The following is a 22,531-nucleotide window of genomic DNA, read 5'->3' on the forward strand; positions in this document are numbered from 1 at the left end:
AAAATAGATAGACTTCCTAGGATAGGAATTCTGCATTCTGTGAAATATGTGGCCTGAGAATTTCTCTATGAAAAAAAGAATGCTTTGCTGAATCTTTTGGGGATCACTATATTATATGGCCTGTTCTTAGAGAACTATCATGCCAGCCTGCACTGTAGAGTCTCTAATATTTTTTTTAAACAGTAGACATTTTCAGAGCTTGTATTTTATCCAACGTTCTTAATTTTCTTAGACCTTGGAAACTTTTCTAACACAGTATCTATTAATATGTCACAAAATCAGTGCTTGAAGAAAGTTTCCTGGGAGAATGCTGATGCAGAGCACAAAGGGCAAAAGAGTGTGACCAAATGTTAACTAGGATTGAAGCAATACAGTCTAGGATGTTGTGTTGGGAAGAATTTTGAGGGCCAGTCTGGCCATTTTTGCTATTGATCTCTGCTCTGGGTAGAGAAGGGAGTGAACCTGGCTAGTGGCTCTGAGCTAGGACGCCTTTCATTTTATTTTCTTTGAAAGAATCTTCTGGGCTTCCTGGTGGCTCAGTGGTAAAGAACCTGCCTGCCAATGCATGAGACATAGGTTCGATTCCCGGGGGGGGAAGATGCACAGGAGAAGGAAGTGGCAACCCATTCTAGTATTCTTGCCTGGAAAATCCCATGGACATAGGAGCCTAATAGGCTACAGTTCATGGGGTCACAAAAGAGGTGGTCGCTTAGCAACTAAACAACAAGAACCTAGGTTTAACTGGTCATGATCCTCCTCCAGCAAGAATCCAGATCCAATATGGTAAGTCCTGGGTCCTGACCTCCTCTGGTTTGCTCAGGTTCACAGGGTGTTCCCTAACGGGCTGGCCTCCCAGGAAGGGACCATTCAGAAGGGCAATGAGGTTCTCTCCATCAACGGCAAATCTCTCAAAGGAGCCACGCACAATGATGCCCTGGCTATCCTCCGCCAAGCTCGGGAGCCCAGGCAAGCTGTGATCGTCACCAGGAGGCCGACTCTGGAGGCCACGACCGACCTCAACTCCTCCACTGATTCCTCAGGTTCAGCCTCTGTGACCAGTGATGTCTCCATAGAATCCGGTAAGCTCTCCTTGCCTGGTAGAAGCCTTGTGGGCCACATCACTTTTGGATGTGTGAGGCCTGTGCTGGCAGGGCCATTAAGTCATTCCTGGTCCTCAGAACACTTAGCCAGCCGGGTGATGCACACATGGGTGAATTCGCACATGTGCACAAGTTCCCTGGCAGCATCAGCCAGGCTCACCTGATACCCAGAAGAAGAGCATCCCTAACAAACCTCTGTGTTTTCTCAGCAGCAGAGGCCACAGTCTGCACGGTGACCCTGGAAAAGACCTCTGCGGGACTGGGCTTCAGCCTGGAAGGAGGGAAGGGCTCCCTACATGGGGACAAGCCTCTGACAGTTAACAGGATCTTCAAAGGTGTGATGTGGGTCCCCTTTTGGCTTCAGCTCCAGGCTTCTGAGGGCCCTACAGGACTTATCAGTTTCCCACAACCCCAGGCCCTCTTGAGAGGCAGGCAGACCTCTTATGAACTTGACTTTGCTTTTCTCCCTCTTCTCCTTGGCTCAGACATCCCCGTAATCCTTCTATTTTGCTGGGTCCTTGTAAATGACCCAGCCTGCTCTGACTTCAGCCTGGCAGGGATGGGACCAAGGTGAAGTACATGAGGCCCTGAGTGCCGTTTTTTTAATTTTTAAAAATTATTTATTATTTATTTATGTTGGCTATGCTGAGTGTTTATTGCTCCTCGTGGGCTTTCTCTAGGTGCAGAGAGCCGGCTACTCTCTAGTTGCGGTGGCCAGGCATCTCATTGTGGTGGCTTCTCTCACTGCAGAGCTGGGGCTCTAGAGCAGTCGGGCTTAGCAGTTGTGGTGCACAGGCTTAATTGCCCCTTGGCATATGGAATCTTCCTGGACAGGAAGATTCTTATCCACTGGTCCACCAGGGAAGTCCTGGGTGCAATATTGAAGGGGGTGCCAAAATATTCAGTAATCAAGATACAGACTGTTTCAATGCAATACTTTTTTAAATTGAAATTAATTTAAAAAGCCCACAATGAACAAAACACAGAGTCCGACTTCCTAGCCTCACTCACCTCATTCTAATCCTGGACCCGTCAGCTCCTACTGCTATTCAAAATGTTGAGATTTTGTTCATCATGGACTGGGGAGCAAGCCAACCCTAGTTGGAGGTTACTTGGGTTTTCCTGGGAAGATAATGAATGGCCTGCAGCTGTCACATACAATCACCCCTGATTCTTCACTGCTTCTCAAGCTGGACCCCCTGAGTCCCAGAGCCAGGAGTTGTAGACAAGGGGTCACGTGGTCTGGGATCTGGTCCAGTTCTGCTTCTTTTTTAAAATTTTTGGTATGCTGGGTCTTCATTGCTGTATGCACGCTTTTCTCTAGTTGCAAGCGCACAGGCTTCTCATTACAGTGGTGTCTCGTTGCAGAGCACCTGCTCCAGAACACGAAGGCTTCAATAGTAGCAGCACGTGAGGCTCCCAAGCTCTAAAGCACAGGCTCAGAAGTTGTGGTCTGTGGGCTTAGTTGCTCCACAGTATGTGGGATCTTCCTGGATCAGGGATCAAACCCATATCTCCTGCATTGACAGGCAGATTCTTTACCACTAAGCCACCAGGGAAGCCCTCCAGCTCTGCTTCCAACTGCCAAGTGACTATTGTCTTCTGGGCCTGAGGCTCCTGATCTATAAGAAGAGCTGTGGGTGTATGTCTTTGGGCTCTTAGTGTTGAGACTCAAAGGCCCTCCTAGCTCTGCTCCCTGTCCCCCAGGGAGCCCCCACTGCAGACTGGTTTTGTTTCTGGGAGGTCTGCTACAACTGCTGAACCACAGCGGGAAGAACTGAGGCTCACATGGGAGCTTCCGAAGGATTCTGTGTTTACTCCAACTCTGGAAAAGCTATATATACATAATATATATATATATATAAATAGAATTGCTTTTTTTTATCCTTAACCAAAACTTCACCTTATTTATTTATGGCTGCATCAGGTCTTAGTTATGGCACATGGGCTTCTCTCTAATTGTGTCATGCAGGGCTTAGTTGGCATACAGGCTTAGTTGCCCCAAGGCCTGTGGGGATCTTAGGTCCCCAACCTCATCCCCTGCATTGCAAGGTGAATTCTTAATCTCTGGACCACGCAGGAAGTCCTCAATTCTGAGAAAGATATTTTTAACTTTTTATTTTAATTTTTGACCACACTGCACAGCCTGTGTGTGTGTGTGCTCAGTCATGTCTGACTCTTTGCAACCCCATGGACTGTAGCCTGCCAGGTTCCTCTGTCTATGGGATTTCCCAGGTAAGAACACTGGAGTGGGTTGCTATTTCCTTGCAGAATCTTAATTACAATCAGGGATTGAACCCACACCCCTTGCAGTGGAAGCTTGAAGTCTTAACTGCTGGACTACCAGGGAATTCCCAATATTTCTAACTTTTGAAAGTCAATTTGAGATGAGGATAGGTCTCCAAGCCACTGGACCTGGATTCTAGTGTTAGTTCTGCCACCAATGGCAGCACGACCTTAGGTGAGTCACTTCACCATCTTGGTCCCATTTGCTTACACGGGGATGAGTCTGCCAGCTGCGGCCAAGGGACGTGGTCTCTAGAGCCACAAAGTCTGGTTCAAACCTAGACCCACCATGCAGCAGCTTCGAAGCTCAGGTGAGTTACTTGAGTCCTTGGTTTCCTCCCACATGAAAAGGAACAGTAACAGAGCTACTAGAGTCCTAGAACTCTTGCCATAAATGCTGAGTGTTAACACAAAGCCTGTGATATATAACTGCCCAGTATATTTTAGCTTTTTTTTTTTTTCTTTTTTTTTGAGAAATGTCTGTTTAGATGCTTGGTCTGTTTTATTTATTTATTGGCCACACTGCACAACACACAAGATCTTAGTTCCCTGACCAAGGACTGAACCTGTGCCCCCTGCACTGGAAGGTGACGTCTTAACCAGTGGACCACCAGGGAAGTCCTGGGATGCCTCACTTTAGATCGACCACTGAGCTCCGGAGGGACGGGCTCCAGTTCCCTTCTGAGCTGTCCTGGCTCCTCAGAGACCAAGGGTAGGTGCTGACTACTTGTTCCCTTGTCACCCAAGGCACCCACTCTCTCCTCTCTCATCCCAGGGCTGGCCTCAGAACAGAGTGACACAGTCCAGCCGGGAGATGAAATCTTACACCTGGCCGGCACTGCCATGCAGGGCCTCACGCGGTTTGAAGCCTGGAACATCATCAAGGCGTTGCCTGATGGACCTGTGACGATCGTCCTCAGGAGGAAAAGCCTGCAGTCCAAGGGGACCCCAGCTGCTGGAGATCCTTAGGCCCAGCACCGGTGTGGACGCCAGAGCCTACCACATGCAGGTCCCCAAACTGCTAATTCTCAGGGTCACGGCTAACCCCACCCAATGGCGGAATGCACAGGTGTGCTTCCCGGTGGCTGCTTGCCCAGGTCTGGACCTTCTGGGACCCCACCCAGTAAGAGGGCGGTCCCAGAAGTTAGGGCACAGTCACAGTGGGGTGGCTGATACAAACGACAGACTGCATCTAGAGAGCTTAGTGATAATACTGTGGTGCTGTAAATAAATTGGATATATGATTGGATATGAAATCCTTGGCTTGCTCTGCAGGTTTTCTAAGGCCTGTCTCTGGGTGACAGTCCACCCCAACCTTGTTTTTCTCATCAGTCTGCAATGCTGGCCTGCTTGGAGGGGGTTCCCTTCATCCTGCTCCACTTGACATCAGCTGGCACCAACTCACAGGCTGGAGGCTAGAGCCACTGGAAGGGTCACTCACTCACACACGGGTCCCTGAGGTTGGCTGCTGGCTAGGAACTCAGCTGGAGCCATTGGCCTGCACACTTGGAGGTGGCCTCTCCCTATGGCCAGGGCTTCCTCAAATACATGACTGGATGTCCTCTGAGAGTGTGAGAGCCAGGTAGGAGCTGCATCCTTGATATGACCTCATCTCTAAAGTTGAAGAGCATCAGTTCTCTTGTCCTCCATCAGTCAGAGCTGGCCCAGATCTGCTCAGGTTTAAGGGGAGGGAAAAGGTGGCTTGGGCTGTTTTTGGGAAATATGGTCTATCACATAGCGCATTTGCAAAACTGTTTTTGGTTGGGGTTGGAGAAGTGCTCCTAGCCGGGGTGGTACCCAGTGACAGAGCAATAAACAGACAAGTGCAACTCCATGTGTGCTCAGCCGTGCCAACAGAATAGACTGGCCTGAGTTTGAGAGGGTGAAATATACATGGCTGCCATTCACCTCCTATGTGCCAAGCACCGTGTTGGTGTTAAATGGACACTGTCTTCAGTAATCACAGTAGTGTCTACAGAGTGTGACATCATCCTGTTATATAGATGAGAACACTGAGACCCAAAGACAGTAAGAAACTTGTCCAGCTGGTAAATGATACAAAGAGTCCTTTCTTCTGTGATTTGGTAGAGACCAATAGGCCAAGATGGGGCTTCCCCAATGGTTCAGCAGGTAAAGAATCTGCCTGCAATACAGGAGACACAAGAGACTTGGGTTCGATTCCTAGTTCAATTCCCTGCAGGAGGGCATGGCAACCCACTCTAGTATTCTTGCCTGGGGAATGCCATGGACAGAGGAGCCTGGCGGGCCACAGTCCATAAGTTCACAAAGAGTCGGGCACAACTGAGCAACCAAGCACGTGCACAACAGGCCAAGATGTTTTTAAATGCAGACAGAACATTGTAGGGAAACTACCTCTGTGTGCCTGATCAAAGGGATATTTGGTTTGGTCATTACTTAATACCTGATTGTTGAGATTGGGGCAAGGAAATTGATTAGCAACACCTAGTATTGTTGCTGGAGAATCCCATGGATGGAGGAGCCTGGTGGGCTGCAGTCCATGGGGTCGGTAAGAGTCGGACACGACTGAGTGACTTCCCTTTTACTTTTCACTTTCATGCATTGGAGAAGGAAATGGCAACCCACTCCAGTGTTCTTGCCTGGAGAATCCCAGGGACGGGGGAGCCTGGTGGGCTGCCATCTACGGGGTCACACAGAGTCGGACACGACTGACGTAACTTAGCAGCAGCAGCAGCAGTATCCCCTGACCAGGGCTTCTTTGGTGGCTCAGCAGTAATCAATCTGCCTGCCAATGCAAGAGACATGGGTTTGATCTCTGGGTTGGGAAGCTCCCCTGGAGAAGGAAATGGCAACCCACTCCAGTATTCTTGCCTGGGAAAGCCCATGGATTTGGTAACAGCACTATGGCCCTACCAGGGCTTGGAGGCCAGAAGACTCCTGCTCCACCTTCCATAACCAAGGACAAGAAAAGGCAAATGCCCAAGGGAAGGAAGGTTCTCCTCAAATCCCACTTATAGGCTTGCTCCATCCAGAATCAATTCCAGAGTGCTTCCAGGGTCAGATTCAAACTGCCTGGTTTCCCTGGGGCACATGAAATTTAACTCATGCAGGGGAAAAAGAAAGAAAACTGATTTCAATAAAAGAGACAACAAAAGGAATACTGAAAGTGTTTTTCCTGAAGTCTCATCTCATTTTTTAAACATCAAGTTGACGTCTTTAAGAGGAAGGCTGGCACAGCACCATACATCCGGGGGTCTGTGGTACAGGACGGAGAGCTCGGATGCAACAAAGGGGCTGAGCCAGGTTTTGGGGGATCTCTTAGAGTGACCGGCAGAGGAAGGCTTTGGACCCTAGTGTGTCCCATGGTGCCCAGGCAGAGTCCCCATCTAGTGGTTGGGGGCTCTTATGCACCTGCCGGAGAAGGTATGCTTGGATGACAACAGCCCCACCCGAGTAGATGGAGGAGCAGAGGACCCAGGGCTGCCCCTGGAGACGAACTTTCCATCGGTGTCTTCCAAAGGAGCCCATGGGCTCCCAGGCTCTCCAGGGGTGTCTCAACAACTGCCCTTCTGCACGAGCCACTGCAGTTCTTGGCCAACCAGCCAGGCTGTCAACCAAAGAATTTCTTCACTGCTTTCTCAAGGTTGGCATAGAACCCAGCCATGCTGCGGGGGAAGAAGGAGTCCACGACGCTCTGTGGGAGGTAACCACTGAGGTCAGTCTGGAAGAACGTGACCAGGCTGGTTTTGTTTGGCTCCCTGTGAAAACAAAAACAGGGCTGTTAGGTATCCAGAACTGAGGGCCCACCCAAGGAAGTGGTCCAAACCCAGGGATTTCACTGGGTTCACTGCCCAGAGGTCCCCTCTGGATCTGCTTCTTTTCAGGATGGAAGTGGATCCTCTCAAGCATGCTTCCCTGGCCCCACATCAATGGCAAGCGAGGACATGCCCTGATTTCCATCACAGCAAGGTCATTCATTCCCTGTGCCTGATTCAGTCAGGAAAGTCTTCCAGAGAACTTACTCTGGTGCCAGGTCCTGGGAGAAAGAGACATGATGCTGCCCTCTGACCATTGAGGGCAGTGATTCTGCGAGAGGTCTGGCAACTCCTGGGGGTTCCTGATACCCTACCAAGGGCTTTTTAAGGTCAAGGCTATTTTCCTCACAGCATTAAGATGTGATTTGCCTTTTCTCTCCCATTCTCTCAGCCTGTATTTTATTCTCACAAATTTTTCCCATGGCCAGCACAACAAAGGCATGGGCTTTGTGGAGACCAAGCATTTTTGTTTATTTATTTATTTTTAATTTTTGGAGGCCATGACTCACAGCACGTGGGATCTTACTTTCCCAGCCTGGGATCAAACCTGCATCCCCTGTATTGGAAGTATGGAGTCTTAGCCACTGGACCACCAGGGAGGTCCCTGAGCATTTTATTTGAATGGAGTTGTTAACAGCTTTGCTGCTGTGGTGGGGGGCCCAGTTTCCAAAGGCTCTTTGATGTGTGTATCACAACAGACTGAATGTAGAAGCAGATGTGAGCTTCTATTAAGCCTGACATTAATATTTCCTCAAACGTAAAACAAGACCACTCTCCACTATTTTTCTCTTTTGAAAAATAGTTATTTTTCACAATATTTATGTTATTATGTAATTGCTGTTGTTGTTGTTCAGTCGATAAATCATGTCCGACTTTTTGCAACCCCTTGGACTGCAGCATGCCAGGCTTCCCTGTCCTTCACTGTCTCCTGGAGTTTGCTCAAATTCGTATTGAGTTAGTGATGCTATCTAATCATTTCATCCTCCACCGTCCCCTTCTCCTTTTGCCTTCCATCTTTCCCAGCAGCATCAGGATCTTTTCCAGTGAGTCACTTCTAATGAATGTATCATTATTTTAAAATATCCCAGGTTTAATGTCAAATATAGTTAATATTGATGGATATAATCCACATGAACAAAACACTTTGATGCTCTGAATAATACTGAAGAGTGTAAATGAGGGCTTCCCTGGTAGTCAGTGGTAAAGAATCCACCTGCCAATTCAGGAGATGTGGGTTTGATCCCTGGGTTGGGAAGATGTCCTGGAGAAGGAACTGGCAACCCACTCCAGTATTCTTGCCTGGGAAATCCCATGGACAGAGAAGCATGGCAGGCTACAGTCCATGGGATCACAAAGAGCTGGACACAACTGAGTGACTGAACAGCAACAATGGAGACTTAGACCAAAAATATGAGAACTAAGATTCTGCATGCTGCTCGGTATGGCAAAAAAAAAAAAAAAAAAAACTGGCCATGACCTGTGAGAACACGGGGACAGAGCCATTTCTGAGCTCAGTTCTGGGGCTGACTCATGCTGTGCTCTCAGAATCATGCGTTAGGCCAGAGCATCTCAACCTCATTCCTTGCTGAGGGAACCCCAATAAGACTGGGTGCCCAGACCCTACATGGCCAGCCTGTGACCCTGCACAGACTCCCCAGCCTCCCTGAGCCTCAGTTTCTTCATCTGCTAAATGGGACCAAGACATTTGCCCAGCTTGCCTAGGACTAGAGGGAGGGTTCCCACATCAGAAATAAGGACACTTCCCCACAATTTTGAAGGCAGGAGAAGAAGGGGGCGACAGAGGATGAGATGGTTAGATAGCATGACCAACTCAGTGGACGTGAGTTTGAGCAAACTCTGGAAGGTGGTGAAGGATACAGAAGCCTGGTGTGCTGCAGTCCATGGGGTTGTAAAGAGTTGGACACGACCGAGTGACCGAACAATACCACCACAATTCTTTCTCACACACCAACAGAACTTTGGCGTATTACATCACTGATATGTGTATGTGGGGCTCTGTAACAGCAAGGCCTAGGAGAGGTGTAAGGCATTTTAATTATTGGGAATCATTGTTAATGTTGCCATTGAGTAGAACATCCTCTGCCTTGGATAGAAAGGAGATCAAACCAGTCAATCCTAAAGGAAATCAACCCTCAATATTCACTGGAAGGACTGATGCTGAAGATGAGGCTCCAGTACTTTGGCCATCTGATGCAAAGAGCTGACTTACTAGAAAAGATCTGATGCTGAAACTGAAGGCAAAAGGAGAAGGGGAAGGCAGAGGATGAGATGGTTGGATGGTATCACCGATTCAACGGACATGAGTTTGAACAAACTCTGGGAGATGGTGAGGCACAGAGTGGCCTGGCATGCTGCAGTCCCCAGGGTTGCAAAGAGTCGGACATGACTGATCGACTCAGCAACAACAACAGGACATCTTCAGTGAAGCCAGTAAGGTTTGGGCACGTCATTCATTCTAGGAGGTTGTCCTTACCCTGGCAGAGGTTCACAGAAACAACCACAGGGATGGTTAAATCCTCTCACGTAAGCTGGATTTGGGGGACAAGATGGATGCTCCACATTGGCAGCTGGAAGAGAGAGTAAAGGGTCAGGGAGCTACAACTTCCGGCAATCGGGCCACAGTGGCTGAAGGGCCTTACCAGGCACCCAGAGTGTATGCAGACCAGTCACCTGGAGCCTGAGCTCTCCCTACTGCCACCCCACTGTCCCTCACACACATGCATTCACACGTATGTGTGCTCACACACTTCTGCACTCACATATACACACACACCCTCTCCAACCTGCCAGAGTATTAGAGGAAAGAATAATTCAGGGTCTTCCCTGGTGGCCCAGTGGTAAAGAGCCCACCTGCCAATGCAGGAGAGGTGGGTTCAATCCCTGGGTCAGGAAGATCCCATGGAGGAGGGCATGGCAACCCTCTCCCGTGTTCTTGCCTGGAGAATCCCATGGACAGAGGGGCCTGGCGGGCTATAGTCCAGGGGGTCACAAAGAGTTGGACATTACTGAGCATACACACATGCAGGGAACTAGATTCCAAATGCCATAACTAAGACCTAGCACAGCCAAATAAATACAATTTTTTTTTTTTTAAAGAACATTTCAGATGTCAGGCTCGAGTGTAGAAGGAAGAAGGTCTCCTTCTCAATTCCCGGCCAACAGAGGTGTGGACGTGCCACCACCTGTCCCCACATGGGATATTCAGGAAAGCAGCCAGGCTGGCGCTTTCTGCAGGAGGGACTGTAAAAAGTGCAGAGGCAGGAACCCTGCTCCTGGCTGGAAGTCGGGGAGCCGACAGCGCCACAGACCTCTTGGGGAGGTGCACCACGGGTGCAGGGGATCACCACACCCTGGGGTTCCCTCGAGCTAAATCATAGCCCATGTGTCTGGGGTACAAACTATTCACCTCAGCAGGAATGAAAACAGGGTGCTGATGGAATCTGTGTCTTCAAAGTAAAATGACATGTGTGGATGCTCTCATCTCAGACCTCCCTGGCACAGAATCCCCCCAAACCTGACAAGGGGAAGGGAACACAGAGAAACAGGCCCAGGCTGTGCATGCCTCGGGGATTTCTAGCTGGTGGGCTTTCTTTGGGGAACTGGGTGGGTGTGGGGGAGACAGAGACCAGCAGCCCACTAACACCTCAAAGCAGGGCCACCGTCGCTCACCATTGGAACTGATGGTGCCGTCCTCGTACGTCCTGACCAGTATCAGGTCCACAAAGTCTCTGGGGGAAATAAGCTTCATGACGGCCGAGGGGGTAGTGGTTCTGCTGAAGAGCAGGGTCTGTCAGAGGAAAGAGGGGTCCAGCTGCATCCGATGGCCTGGCATCTGCTCCCTGCCCTGACTCCACTCGGAGCTCACCCACCCCCACGTCCGGTCCCAATAAGCCAGGCTCTGGAAGATGGGAACAGCACTGACAGCAAGGTGGCATTGTGACCTAGAGGGTCTGGAATGAACTTCCCCAGACGGAGGTGCCGGGCTCACGAGAACATACCCAGTTTGCAAAATCTTGGGTTGTGACCTGGGCAACAAGGGCAGCACAAACGATGCAACAAAGAGCTGGCCTGCGGCAACTAAGACTTGACTCAGGCAAAAATAATAACAAATATTTTTTAAAACAATTTTTAAAAGGACCATGAGAGTTGTCCCCGGTGGAGCACACAACAAGAGTCTGTCTGGACAAAGTTCTTCGTCGTTCAGTCACTGTCTTGTCCGACTCTCTGCAACCCCATGGACTGCCACATGCCAGGCCTCCCTGTCCTTCACTATCTCCTGGAGTTTGTTCAAACTCAGGTCCACTGAGTTTATGTACAATGCTCCCAGTGGCCCCTCACAACCGAGAAACTGGCTTCATTTACCCATTGGACCAAAGAAGAAAACTGAGGCTTGCAGAGATGAAGGAACTGACCACAAAGCTCAGGGTGAAGAGGAGAGACTTGAACGGGGCCGGGTCTAGGCTGAGGCAAGAGAGGCCATTCCTTTCTTAGGCTGACTCTGCTCTTCTTGCTCAACCTTGAGAACAGTGCCTCCTTAAATATGTGTCCTGCACAGCTTTCTGGTTTCCCCCAGTCCCAGCCCTGGGAGGGAGCACACCTAGAACTTCACCCAGTCTCAGAATATTCCACCAAGTTCATTCCCCTACTTTACAAGTCAAGGACCCCTCAAGCCCATGCTTTATCCCATGGTTTCCCTACTCCAGCAGGACCTTGGCCCTTTCAGGGTCACAAGATCAGGCCCCAGGATGGGATAGTCCCAGGGAGAGCCTATCCCATTATTCACTTAACATGTGTTAATCACTCAGTTGTGTCTGACTGTTACCCCATGGACTATAGCCTGCCAGGCTCCTCTGTCCATGGGATTCTCCAGAATACTGGAGTGCGTAGCCATTCCCTTCTCCAGAGGATCTTCCCAACCCAGGGATTGAAGCCAGGTCTCCTATATTGTAGGCAGATTCTTTTCCATCTAAGTCATCAGGGAAGCCCATTCACTTAATATTTGTTATCTAAATGTGCTCATTTTTTAAAACTTAAACTTATTTTAAAAGGAAGCTATTTAACTGCTGGAAATGAAAAAGAAGGTATCATTTGGCATAAATAAAAGACAACTGCTACACACACACACACACACATGGAATTCTTGGGTTCTGATTCTGAGCCTGAGGCCAGCTGTCTGTCTGTCCTAATGGAGATTAGCAAGGTGTCAAAGGCACATCAGCCCCTGAGACTTTCCGCTTCAAGTTATCAGAGAGATTGAAGGCTTGAAATGGAGTGACCTCACTAGGGGTGATTGAAGTGCAGCTTTGACTGTTAAAGACCTATCACCGTGTGCCCCACCCTTCACGAAACACTGACGTAAACTCCTGTGATAATGAATTGAAATGTGAATTCCTGGTGAAGGTTAAGAATACTTGGTTTCTGCTGATCAAATAGTAAAGAAGTACGGCTTCAGGTTTCATAACACCTGCTACAGAAGCACCCAAGAGGGTACTAGGTCCACAGATGTCAAAATCAAGGCACCGTTCAAAAAAAAAACTAGCAACATTTCCTCAAGGCAACTTTTTCATTTCTTTTGGCTATGTCTTTTTTTTTTCCTCCTTAACTTCTATAATCAAAATGAGGTGGATTCTTAACACTACGGGGCTTTCCAAGTGGCTCAGTGGTAAAGAATCCGCCTGCCAACGCAAGAGACCCAGTTGGATTCCTGGGTTGGGAAGATCCCCTGGAAGAGGAAATAGCAACCCACTCCAGTATTCTTGCCTGGGAAATTTCATGGACAGAGAAGCCTGGCGGCTACAGTTCATGGGGTCATAAAGAGATACAACCAAAGCAACTTAGCATATACACACATGCTTAACACAACAGAGGATCCCAGGGCAGGACCAACTAGATCTCTGCTGTCCAATATGGCAGCCACAAGTTCCACATGGCTATTTAAATTTACACTGAATCATGAAAATTATATAAAATTAACAATCTCTTCAAACTAGACACCTTTCAAATGTCTGTGGCCACTTGGGGCCAGTGGCTACTGTATTGAACAGTGCTGTTGTAGAATATTTTCATCACAGCAGAAAGTTCTACTGGGCAGCACTAGGCTAGATACCACATGTTTTATCGGCAGAGAAATTGGCATCCAGAGTTTGCCCCCAGCACAGTCTCACAGCTGACAGAGGATCCTGAGTCTGTGGCCAGGACTCATTATCATGGTCCCATCAAGGGGCAATATTTTTTTTTTTTTTTTTTTTTTAAGGGGCAATATTTCTAACTAGAGCTGATGCGTCCAATCCAGGCTGCTTCACCATTCTCAGAACTCACATTCACTCTGAACTCCTGCCTTCATTAGCCACTGCAGGGTTCTCTCAGCTCTGTTTAGGGCAGCTCTACCTCTCTGGGTCTCACTGTTACATACCTATATTGAGCTGAGGCTGGGTTTAAGTGTTGAGCAGTGTGCAACCTATTTGCTGGGCACTCCCCTTACCTAAGGGCTTCCCAGGTGCCACAGTGATAAAGCATCCACCTACCAATGCAGGAGACGCAAGAGAGGCAGGTTCGATCCCTGAGTTGGGAAAAATTTCTTGAGAAGGAAATGGCAACCCACACCAGTATTCTTGCCTGGGAAATCCAATGGACTGAGGAGCCTGGCTGGCTACAGTTGCAAAGAGTCGGACACGACTTAGCAACAAAACAACAACAACCCCTTGCCTAAAGGTGTCACTGACCCTTCACAGAGGGGACAGAGTCAGCTTATTGTCTCTGGATAACAGTGCTTGGAAAGACTTACATCAGTGAGGCTTTCAATAATTTCAAAACTGTTCACATTCTCATCCCACTGAGCTCGTAAAGTCCCAGCAAGTGGCTTCACGCAGTCCCACACCTGCTCTGGTGTCCCATTCACAATGCCTTCTCCTTTGTACCTGTAGCACAAAGAGCAATGTCACCCCAAGGCACCAACCAAACTTGTTTATCCTGGGATTACACAGAAGGACTAGAAGCCATGTGTGCCACTCTTCTTTAAGACAGCCTTGCAGAGAAGGGGCTGACATCTACCGGCCCACCTCCCCATGGGCCTGCAGAAATGGACGGACGCTAAGCTTTCACAAGAATACAGTTTGAGGAAATGATTTAGTTAGATGCAGAAGCTTTTCCGGAGGATGACTGGCAAGTTGATTCCAGGTGCTAGGATGGACTGCCGTCTCAAAGGAAGCAAACCCACAGAAACATCAGGAGAGGTGTGACACCCTGAGGAACTCTGAGCAAGGCATGCACTTACAGGTTCCCTGGAAACTCCACAGATGGCCTCCAGGAAACTGAAACTCCGTTCTGTTAAAAGGCACAGAATCGCACAATTTAGAGCTAGAAGGGCTCTTGGGAGATAGAGCCCGATCCCCTGTTTTATGGAAGAAAAGTCAAGAGCCTCAAGAGATGCAAGTCTCCAAGGTGAGACCCAACTGATTCGTGACAGAGTGGGGACTAGTCCTGAACAAAGCTGCCTCCAGGACGATGCGATGGACAAAGGGATCTCGTGTGGCTACTCAAAGAGCTTTAGAGCACTGGAGATTTTCAAATCACTTTAAAAACCACCATGCATCTTGTTTCCTCGGACAATTTAGGTCTGTTTGGTGCTTCCCGCTCCACCCTAACCATTTGCCAGCAGGTGACCTTGGCTAAGTCATTTAGTGAAAGGGACACATACTCATCTCCTAGGGGTCATTGTGTGCACAACTGGCCCTATATTTTTTTTAAGGAAACAACCCCCAGTGGAATCTCCTCTTCAATCTAGCTCCAGGAGATAAAATGCAGAAAAACTCTCAGGAGAGGAGGAGCCTAGGGGCTTCTGAGACCCCAGCCCCAGGGAGCAAAGACCCCACGACCCCTTTCTACCCCGTTCCTCACTCACGCCTTCCCGGCAAATCTTCCAGCCTGACTTGTCTCGCCGGTACTGGAGCATCTTCTCCGCCACCGCCTCGCTCACCTGCGCGGCCGTCGCCAGGTCCATTGAGCCGAAAGATGCGCGAGGCCTAGGGGTCGCAGGGTATGTGCGGTTGCGGCCCCGCAGTTGGGTTTGGGAAGCCGGAAAACCAGGGCCTGGCTTGGAGCCCAGAGTCCCGCCCCAGCCCCGCCCCCAATCTAGGATTGGTTTAAACCGTCTGATAGGTCCCGCCCTACTCTGAGATTAGCAGGGCCGGAGATAGACTGGCCTGGCAGCGCACACTACGCGCTCAGCCCGGGCTGGTCCAGGGCACCCGTCACAAGGTCCAGCGGGATCCGCCTTTCGCCCGTCCCAGCTCAGGGAGGGCATGGGGGCGCCGGAACTTGGGAGGGCCAGTGGTGGAGAACCAAGAGGGCGGGAACAGGTCTTGGATGACGTCGTAGGCTTGTGTAAGCATAGTGGACTTTTGTCTTGAGTGCGCAGAGGCTTTCTGCCAGGGTGGATGATGGTGAAATTTCCATCAGGTATTCCTTTCTAGGGCGGCTGTTGTAGGGGTAGGAGAGGCAGTGTGCGCAGAGACGGGGTCGGGGTAGGGGCAGTTAGGAAGCTGCAGCGGTCCTGGGAGAGATGGTGGTAGCCTGGAGCAGGGTGGGGTGGTGCAGGTGGAGAGAAGAGGACCCTCGGAAAGTGTTTAGAAAGCTAGAACATACAGATCTCTGTGACAGATGGTGGAGACTGGAGGAGTAGGAAGCGCATGACTTCCACCTCCTGGCTTGAGCTGCTGGTAGTTTACCTGAGAGGGAGACCAGAGACAGGGTTGAGGGGAGACATGGTGCGTTCAGTTCTGGTCTTATTCAGTAGGAGGTGCCTGAAAGACCTCTAAGGGATGTCTGGGAGACACTGGGATGCGCTGGCATCTGGGACAGAGCTGGGCCCAGCTAAGAGATCGCAGAGTTCTGTGCCTCTGGTGGCCTCCACCTTGAAGGAGTGAGTGGGATCACATCCCCTCAGCTCCGTTCCTCCTTTACAGAGGGGTTGTTGTCATTTAATCGCTAAGTCATGTCCAACTCTTCTGCAACCCTATGGACTGTGGCCTGCCAGGCTCCTCTGTCCATCGGATTTCCCAGGCAAGATCACTGGAGTGGGTTACCGTTCCCTTCTCCAGGGAATCTTCCCCACCCAGGGATGGAACCCAAGTGCAGCTGCTGCTGCTGTGTGTGCTTAGTTATGTCCGATTCTTGCAACCCCATAGACTATCAAATCCCATAGACTGCCTGCCAGGCCCCTCTGTCTATGGGATTCTCCAGGCAAGAATACTGGAGTGGGTTGCCATTTCCTTCTCAAGGGGATCTTCCTGACCCAGGAATGGAACCTGGGTCTCCTGCATTGCAGGCAGACTCTTTACTGACTGAGCTACGAGGGAAGCCACTGAGCCACCCCTGGGACCCCCTTTTCAGAGCTATAACCAACTAAATATTTGAAAAGATCAACACTGAAATCAGTTTTTATTTTCTGTTTTGGGTGCATATTGTTTCATCTCAAGTTTTTTAAAAAATGGTGTAAAAAAATGACTGCTGCTGCTGCTAAGTCGCTTCAGTCGTGTCCGACTCTGTGCGACCCCATAGACGGAAGCCCACCAGGCTCCCCTGTCCCTAGGATTCTCCAGGCAAGAACACTGGAGTGGGTTGCCATTTCCTTCTCCAATGCATGAAAGTGAAAAGTGAAAGTGAAGTCGCTTCAGTCGTGTCTGACTCTGTGCAACCCGGCAGCCCACCAGGCTCCTCCGTCCATGGGATTTTCCAGGCAAGAGTACTGGAGTGGGGTGCCATTGCCTTCGCCAAAGAAAATGCCTACTTGAAACCATTTCATGGAAGATGTGATGGACTGCCAGGTGTTGACAGGCTGGATGCGGAATTAGAGAGTTCTAAACCTGGCTTCCGGAGAAGGCAATGGCAACCCACTCCAGTACTTTTGCCTGGACAATCCCATGGATGGAGGAGCCTGGTAGGCTGTCCATGGGGTCACTAGAGTCGGACACGACTGAGCAACTTCACTTTCACTTTTCACTTTCATGCATTGGAGAAGGAAATGGCAACCCACTCCAGTGTTCTTGCCTGGAGAATCCCAGGGACGGGGAAGCCTGGTGGGCTGCTGTCTATGGGGTCGCACAGAGTCGGACATGACTGAAGCGACTTAGCAGCAGCAGCAGCAAATCTGGCTTCATGCACAATTCACTGTGTGCTTTTGAGCAAGTCACTTAGCCTGTTTTCTTATAGGTGACGTGAGACCACGATAGACGTCGTCCCATGCCAGTGTGATGGGCAGGTGAAGTAATGCATGTGAATGTTCCTTGAAGCCATTAAAAAAGAAAAAAAAGACTTCCTTGGCAGTCCAGTGATTAGGACTTCGCCTTCCAATGCAGAGTTTGATCCCTGTTCAGGGAATTAAAATCCCACGTCTTGGGTCAAAAAACCCCAAAACATAAAGCAGAAACAATATTGTAACATTGAATGAAGACTTTTTAAAATGGTCCACATCAAATACATACATCCATATATATATGCCAAAGAATGCTCAAACTGCCACACAATTGCACTCATCTCACACGCTAGTAAAGTAATGCTTAAAATCCTCCAAGCCAGGCTTCAGCAGTATGTAAACCATGAACATTCTGATGTTCAAGCTGGTTTTAGAAAAGGCAGAGGAACCAGAGATCAAATTGCCAACATCCGCTGGATCATGGAAAAAGCAAGAGAGTTCCAGAAAAGCATCTATTTCTGCTTTCTTGACTATGCCAAAAGCCTTTGACTGTGTGGATCACAATAAACTGTGGAAAATTCTGAAAGAGATGGGAATACCAGACCACCTGATCTGCCTCTTGAGAAATTTGTATGCAGGTCAGGAAGCAACAGTTAGAACTGGACATGGAACAACAGACTGGTTCCAAATAGGAAAAGGAGTACGTCAAGGCTGTCACCCTGCTTATTTAACTTATACGCAGAGTACCTCATGAGAAACGCTGGACTGGAAGAAACACAAGCTGGAATCAAGATTGCTGGGAGAAATATCAATAACCTCAGATATGCAGATGACACCACCCTTATGGCAGAAAGTGAAGAGGAACTCAAAAGCCTCTTGATGAAGGTGAAAGTGGACAGTGAAAAAGTTGGCTTAAAGCTCAACATTCAGAAAACGAAGATCATGGCATCCAGTCCCATCACTTCATGGCAAATAGATGGGGAAACAGTGGAAACAGTGTCAGACTTTATTTTTCTGGGCTCCAAAATCACTGCAGATGGTGACTGCAGCCACGAAATTAAAAGATGCTTACTCCTTTGAAGGAAGGTTATGACCAACCTAGACAGCATATTAAAAAGCAGAGACATTACTTGGCCAACAAAGGTCCGTCTAGTCAAGGCTATGGTTTTTCCTGTGGTCATGTATGGATGTGAGAGTTGGACTGTGAAGAAGGCTGAGCGCCAAAGACTTGATGCTTTTGAACTGTGGTGTTGGAAAAGACTCTTGAGAGTCCCTTGGACTGCAAGGAGATCCAAACAGTCCATTCTGAAGGAGATCAGCCCTGGGATTTCTTTGGAAGGAATGATGCTAAAGCTGAAACTCCAGTACTTTGGCCACCTCATGTGAAGAGTTGACTCATTGGAAAAGACTCTGATGCTGGGAGGGATTGGGGGCAAGAGGAGAAGGGGACAACAGAGGATGAGATGGCTGGATGGCATCACTGACTCGATGGACGTGAGTCTGAGTGAACTCCGGGAGTTGGTGATAGACAGGGAGGCCTGGCGTGCTGCAATTCATGGGGTCACAAAGAGTCAGAAACGACTGAGTGACTGAACTGAACTGAACAGGAAAAATGTCATATATATATATATGACATCAGAGAAGGCAATGGCACCCCACTCCAGTACTTTGGCCTGGAAAATTCCGTGGACAGAGGAGCCTGGTAGGCTGCAGTCCATGGGGTCGCTAGAGTCGGACATGACTGAGCGACTTCACTTTCACTTTTCACTTTAATGCATTGGAGAAGGAAATGGCAACCCACTCCAGTGTTCTTGCCTGGAGAATCCCAGGGACAGGGAAGCCTGGTGGGCTGCTGTCTCTGGGGTCACACAGAGTTGGACAAGACTGAAGCGACTTAGCAGCAGCAGGAGCATATATATATAGAGAGAGAAGGACAACAGCACCACAGATAAGAGTCAGGGCTCAAATCAGAATCCCCTGGTTCAAATCCCAGTGTCCCCATTTATTAACTGTGACTTCGGTACATAACTGACCATTCCAGAATTTTTCATCCTCATTTGGAAAACGAAAACAATAGTAATGCTAACTCATTGGGTTGACATATAGGTTAAAAAATTTAATAAATGAAAAGCAATGAGAATGGTGCATGGCATACAATAAGTAAATGTATGTAATATATATATCATAGATCATGTATATATATCTTGAGTGAGAAAGAGAAATAACTCAAGTTGTGTTTGTATATACTTATATTTCTATGTTTACATATATGTTATATATGTTGATATATGTACTTTAGTTTGGAATATTCACTTCTAAAAAGGCATAGAATAAACTGTTAACAGAAGGTGGTAATGCCAAAAGACATTTTTTCACTTTATAGCATCATCTACTGCTTAGTATATTAATTACTGACATGTAGGTTTTCTTAAATTTAAAAAGCATCATTAAAAATTTCAATGTAGAATAATTCTTAAAGTTGCAGCTTTGAACTCTCACATCTGGAGCTTATTAGAATTTTGTTTGGGGATAAAACACTGTGAAAACGAAGCTGAGGGAAAATAAGTTTTGCTCTAGAAAGTGACTTTTAGACATCGAACATTTAAGAGATTTTCATACTTACAAAATGGAGCATGGCTTTAAATTTTTTCTAGCACTGTAGGACACTTTAATCTTTGCTGCCAGAAAATGCCAGTCCTGGGTTTATGTGAAATATTCAGAGAGGCAAACTGTTCATCCCTGAGGTCTTCACACACTGGCAGCAGGGGCCAGGTGAAGTAGGGCCAGCTGAGGGCAGGCTCTCGTCTGTTTTGTCTCCAGAGGCCGGGACAGGGCAGGATGAGCAGCTGGCAAGAGCCAGAGGGTGAGCGCCACCCGCCCACCAGAGCTGCTCAGCTGGCCTGTTTGGCAGTCTGCTGGAGGCTTGTTCAGAGCCAACAGGGCAGAAGGAATGACAGACATCTGTAGATCCCATTGATCAGACCCCACCCAGGAGGTTGTCAGGCCTCCAAGTCACTCAGTTGTCCAGGGCACACTTCACCCAAGTCCAAGATGAATTTTAACTAAGTGCCTATGGGGCAGGGAGTCCAGAGATTCCTAACTCAAACCACCACCAGACCACCAAGGGGATGGGCCAAGTGTCCAAGTGCTCTGATCCTAAAAGCTCCTGAATGGAGTATTTGCTTTCTACATAGACACTGATGAAGAACTGTATGCATGTTTACTTAGTCAGGCAGGTGCTAAGTGATCTACTCTGTCGACATACAGGTACTTCTTTATTCACTGGCAACCCACTGTCCCAACCACCTTACCTGTGTTGTGCCATTTAACCCTTACAGTCCATGGGGTCGAAAAAAGTCGGACATGACTGAGTGACAGAACAACCTGGATTAAGAAACTGAGGATGGGTACTTCCCTGTGATTCAGTGGTTAAGAATTCGCCTGTAGATGCAGGGAACATGGGTTTGATCCCTTATCATGGAAGATCCCACGTGCTGCTGAGCATCTAAGCCTGTGCACCACAACTATTTAGCCTGTGCTCTAGAGTCCAGGAGCCGCAACTACTGAGCCCACGTGCCCTAGAGCCCATGCTCCACACCAAGAGAAACCACTGAAATGAGAAGCCCACGCATGGCAACTAGAGAGTGGCCCGTGCAAAATGAAGACCCAGCACAGCCAAAAATATAAATAAATAAAATTATTTTAAAAACAGAGTATCACACAGGTGAGGGTGACCAAGGCAGCACAGCTAATAAGTGGCAGAACTATGGTACACACCACACCTGTTTATATTTCTGAAGGTCACATGTTGACTCATAGGCTTTACTGATTCCCACTTCCCATAAGGATATACAGTGTTTACTATGGAATGGGCAAAGGTTAAAACATACGTACAATAACATATGAACCCTTCAAAGGAGGAAACACACACACACAACTACAGAGTATCAGGAAAACCCTGGTGGCTCAGACGGTAAAGCGTCTGCCTACAATGTGGGAGACCCGGGTTCAATCCCTGGGTCAGGAAGATCTCCTGGAGAAGGAAATGGCAACCCACTCCAGTATTCCTGCCCTGCCCCAAAAAAGGGGCTCAAAGAAATATGGGCTTCCCTGGTGGCTCAGATGGTAAAGCGTTTGCCTACAGTGAACCCAGGGTTCAATCCCTGGGTCGGGAAGATCTCCTGGAGAAGGAAATGGCAACTCACTCTAGTACTCTTGCCTGGAAAATCCCATGGACAGAGGAGCCTGGGGTCGCAAAGAGTTGGACACGACTGAGTGACTTCACTTTCACTTCACCACAGATTAGGGAAGTTAGTCTTTTAGAGGTGTGTAGAAAACTTTTCTTTGAATTTCATGACATTCATGAATCCAGAAATGTAAGAAGTAACCAAGATGGACTTCCTTGGTGGCCCAGTGGTTAATATTCTGTGCTCCCAAATCATGGGGCATGGGTTTGACCCATTGTTAGGGAACTAAGATCCCGCATGCCTCACAATGCTGCAGGAAAAAAAAGGTGGGGCGGGGGAGTGACCAAGAGAATCATCCTGAAGTCGCTAACATTTTTACAGCAAAGTGATTCAGATTCTTTTCCATTATAGGTTATTAAAAGATATTGATTGTAGTTCCTGTGCTATACAGTAGGGCCTTGTTTATCTATTTTATATATAGTAATGTGTGTGCGCTTAATCTCTCAGTCGTGTCCGACTCTTTGCGACCCCATGGACTGTAACCCACCGGGCTCCTCTGTCCGTGGGATTCTCCAGGCAATACTGTAGTGGGTTGCCATGCCTTCCTCCAGGGGATCTTCCTGACCCAGGGATGGCACTCCCATCTCTTTGCATTTCCTGCATTGCAGGTGGATTCTTTACCCACTAAGCCAGCTGGGAAGCTCCAAAATGCTGCTGCTGCTGCTTACACTGTTACATATAAAATAGATAATCAAAAAGGATTTACTGAAACAGGAACTGTACTCAGTATCTTGTAGTATAGCACAAAAACTATACTTAGTATCTTGTAGTAACCTCTAATGGAAAAGAATCTAAAAGAGAATATATATTTATATATGTAATTACTATTATATAATATATATTTGTGTATATATGTATATATTTGTGTATGTAACTGAATCACTTTGCTGT

The 22,531-nt window shown here is 48.2% G+C and overlaps 2 protein-coding genes across 7 annotated transcripts in view; one reads left to right on the forward strand and one right to left on the reverse strand.

Moving 5' to 3' along the window:
• The window catches only part of IL16 (interleukin 16), a 114,732-nt gene extending 108,261 nt beyond the window's left edge, over positions 1–6,471 (forward strand). For 4 of the 5 annotated variants that reach the window (XM_070358444.1, XM_070358442.1, XM_070358446.1 and 1 more), the window contains 3 exons: positions 821–1,079; positions 1,310–1,435; positions 4,162–6,471. In XM_070358444.1, coding sequence (XP_070214545.1) covers positions 821–1,079; positions 1,310–1,435; positions 4,162–4,355 — 579 coding nt within the window. In that variant the 3' untranslated portion in view covers positions 4,356–6,471. The remainder of the gene's footprint in view (positions 1–820; positions 1,080–1,309; positions 1,436–4,161) is intronic. The other variant, XM_070358443.1, reaches the window with a different exon arrangement.
• Positions 6,472–6,640: 169 nt separating this feature from the next.
• On the reverse strand, positions 6,641–15,310 carry STARD5 (StAR related lipid transfer domain containing 5). Of its 2 annotated transcripts, none has more exons than XM_070358449.1 (6): positions 15,177–15,278; positions 14,475–14,524; positions 13,986–14,118; positions 10,871–10,988; positions 9,675–9,768; positions 6,641–7,123 (listed from the first exon to the last, which is right to left on the reverse strand). In XM_070358449.1, the coding sequence occupies exons 1-6, from the start codon at positions 15,198–15,200 to the stop codon at positions 6,976–6,978; spliced, it is 567 nt and encodes a 188-aa protein (XP_070214550.1). In that variant the 5' UTR covers positions 15,201–15,278; the 3' UTR covers positions 6,641–6,975. The 2 variants fall into 2 exon arrangements, with proteins under 2 accessions (XP_070214550.1, XP_070214551.1); XM_070358450.1 differs by having other exon boundaries at positions 6,643–7,123; positions 15,102–15,310.
• Between the last annotated feature and the right edge of the window lie 7,221 nt (positions 15,311–22,531).

This window comes from Bos mutus, chromosome 21, assembly GCF_027580195.1.
Source record: "Bos mutus isolate GX-2022 chromosome 21, NWIPB_WYAK_1.1, whole genome shotgun sequence".
Lineage (NCBI taxonomy): Eukaryota > Metazoa > Chordata > Mammalia > Artiodactyla > Bovidae > Bos > Bos mutus.

Bases quoted from the DNA above. Each gene is read 5' to 3' on its own strand.
- STARD5 (XM_070358450.1), bottom strand. From the start codon at position 15,200: ATGGACCTGGCGACGGCCGCGCAGGTGAGCGAGGCGGTGGCGGAGAAG. The intron at 14,119-14,474 runs GTAAGTGCATGC...TTTGTGCTACAG, and splicing joins GTGGAGTTTCCAGGGAACCT to GTACAAAGGAGAAGGCATTG. The intron at 7,124-9,674 runs GTAAGGACAACC...TTGTTTTCACAG, and splicing joins TTCTGTGAACCTCTGCCAGG to GGAGCCAAACAAAACCAGCC.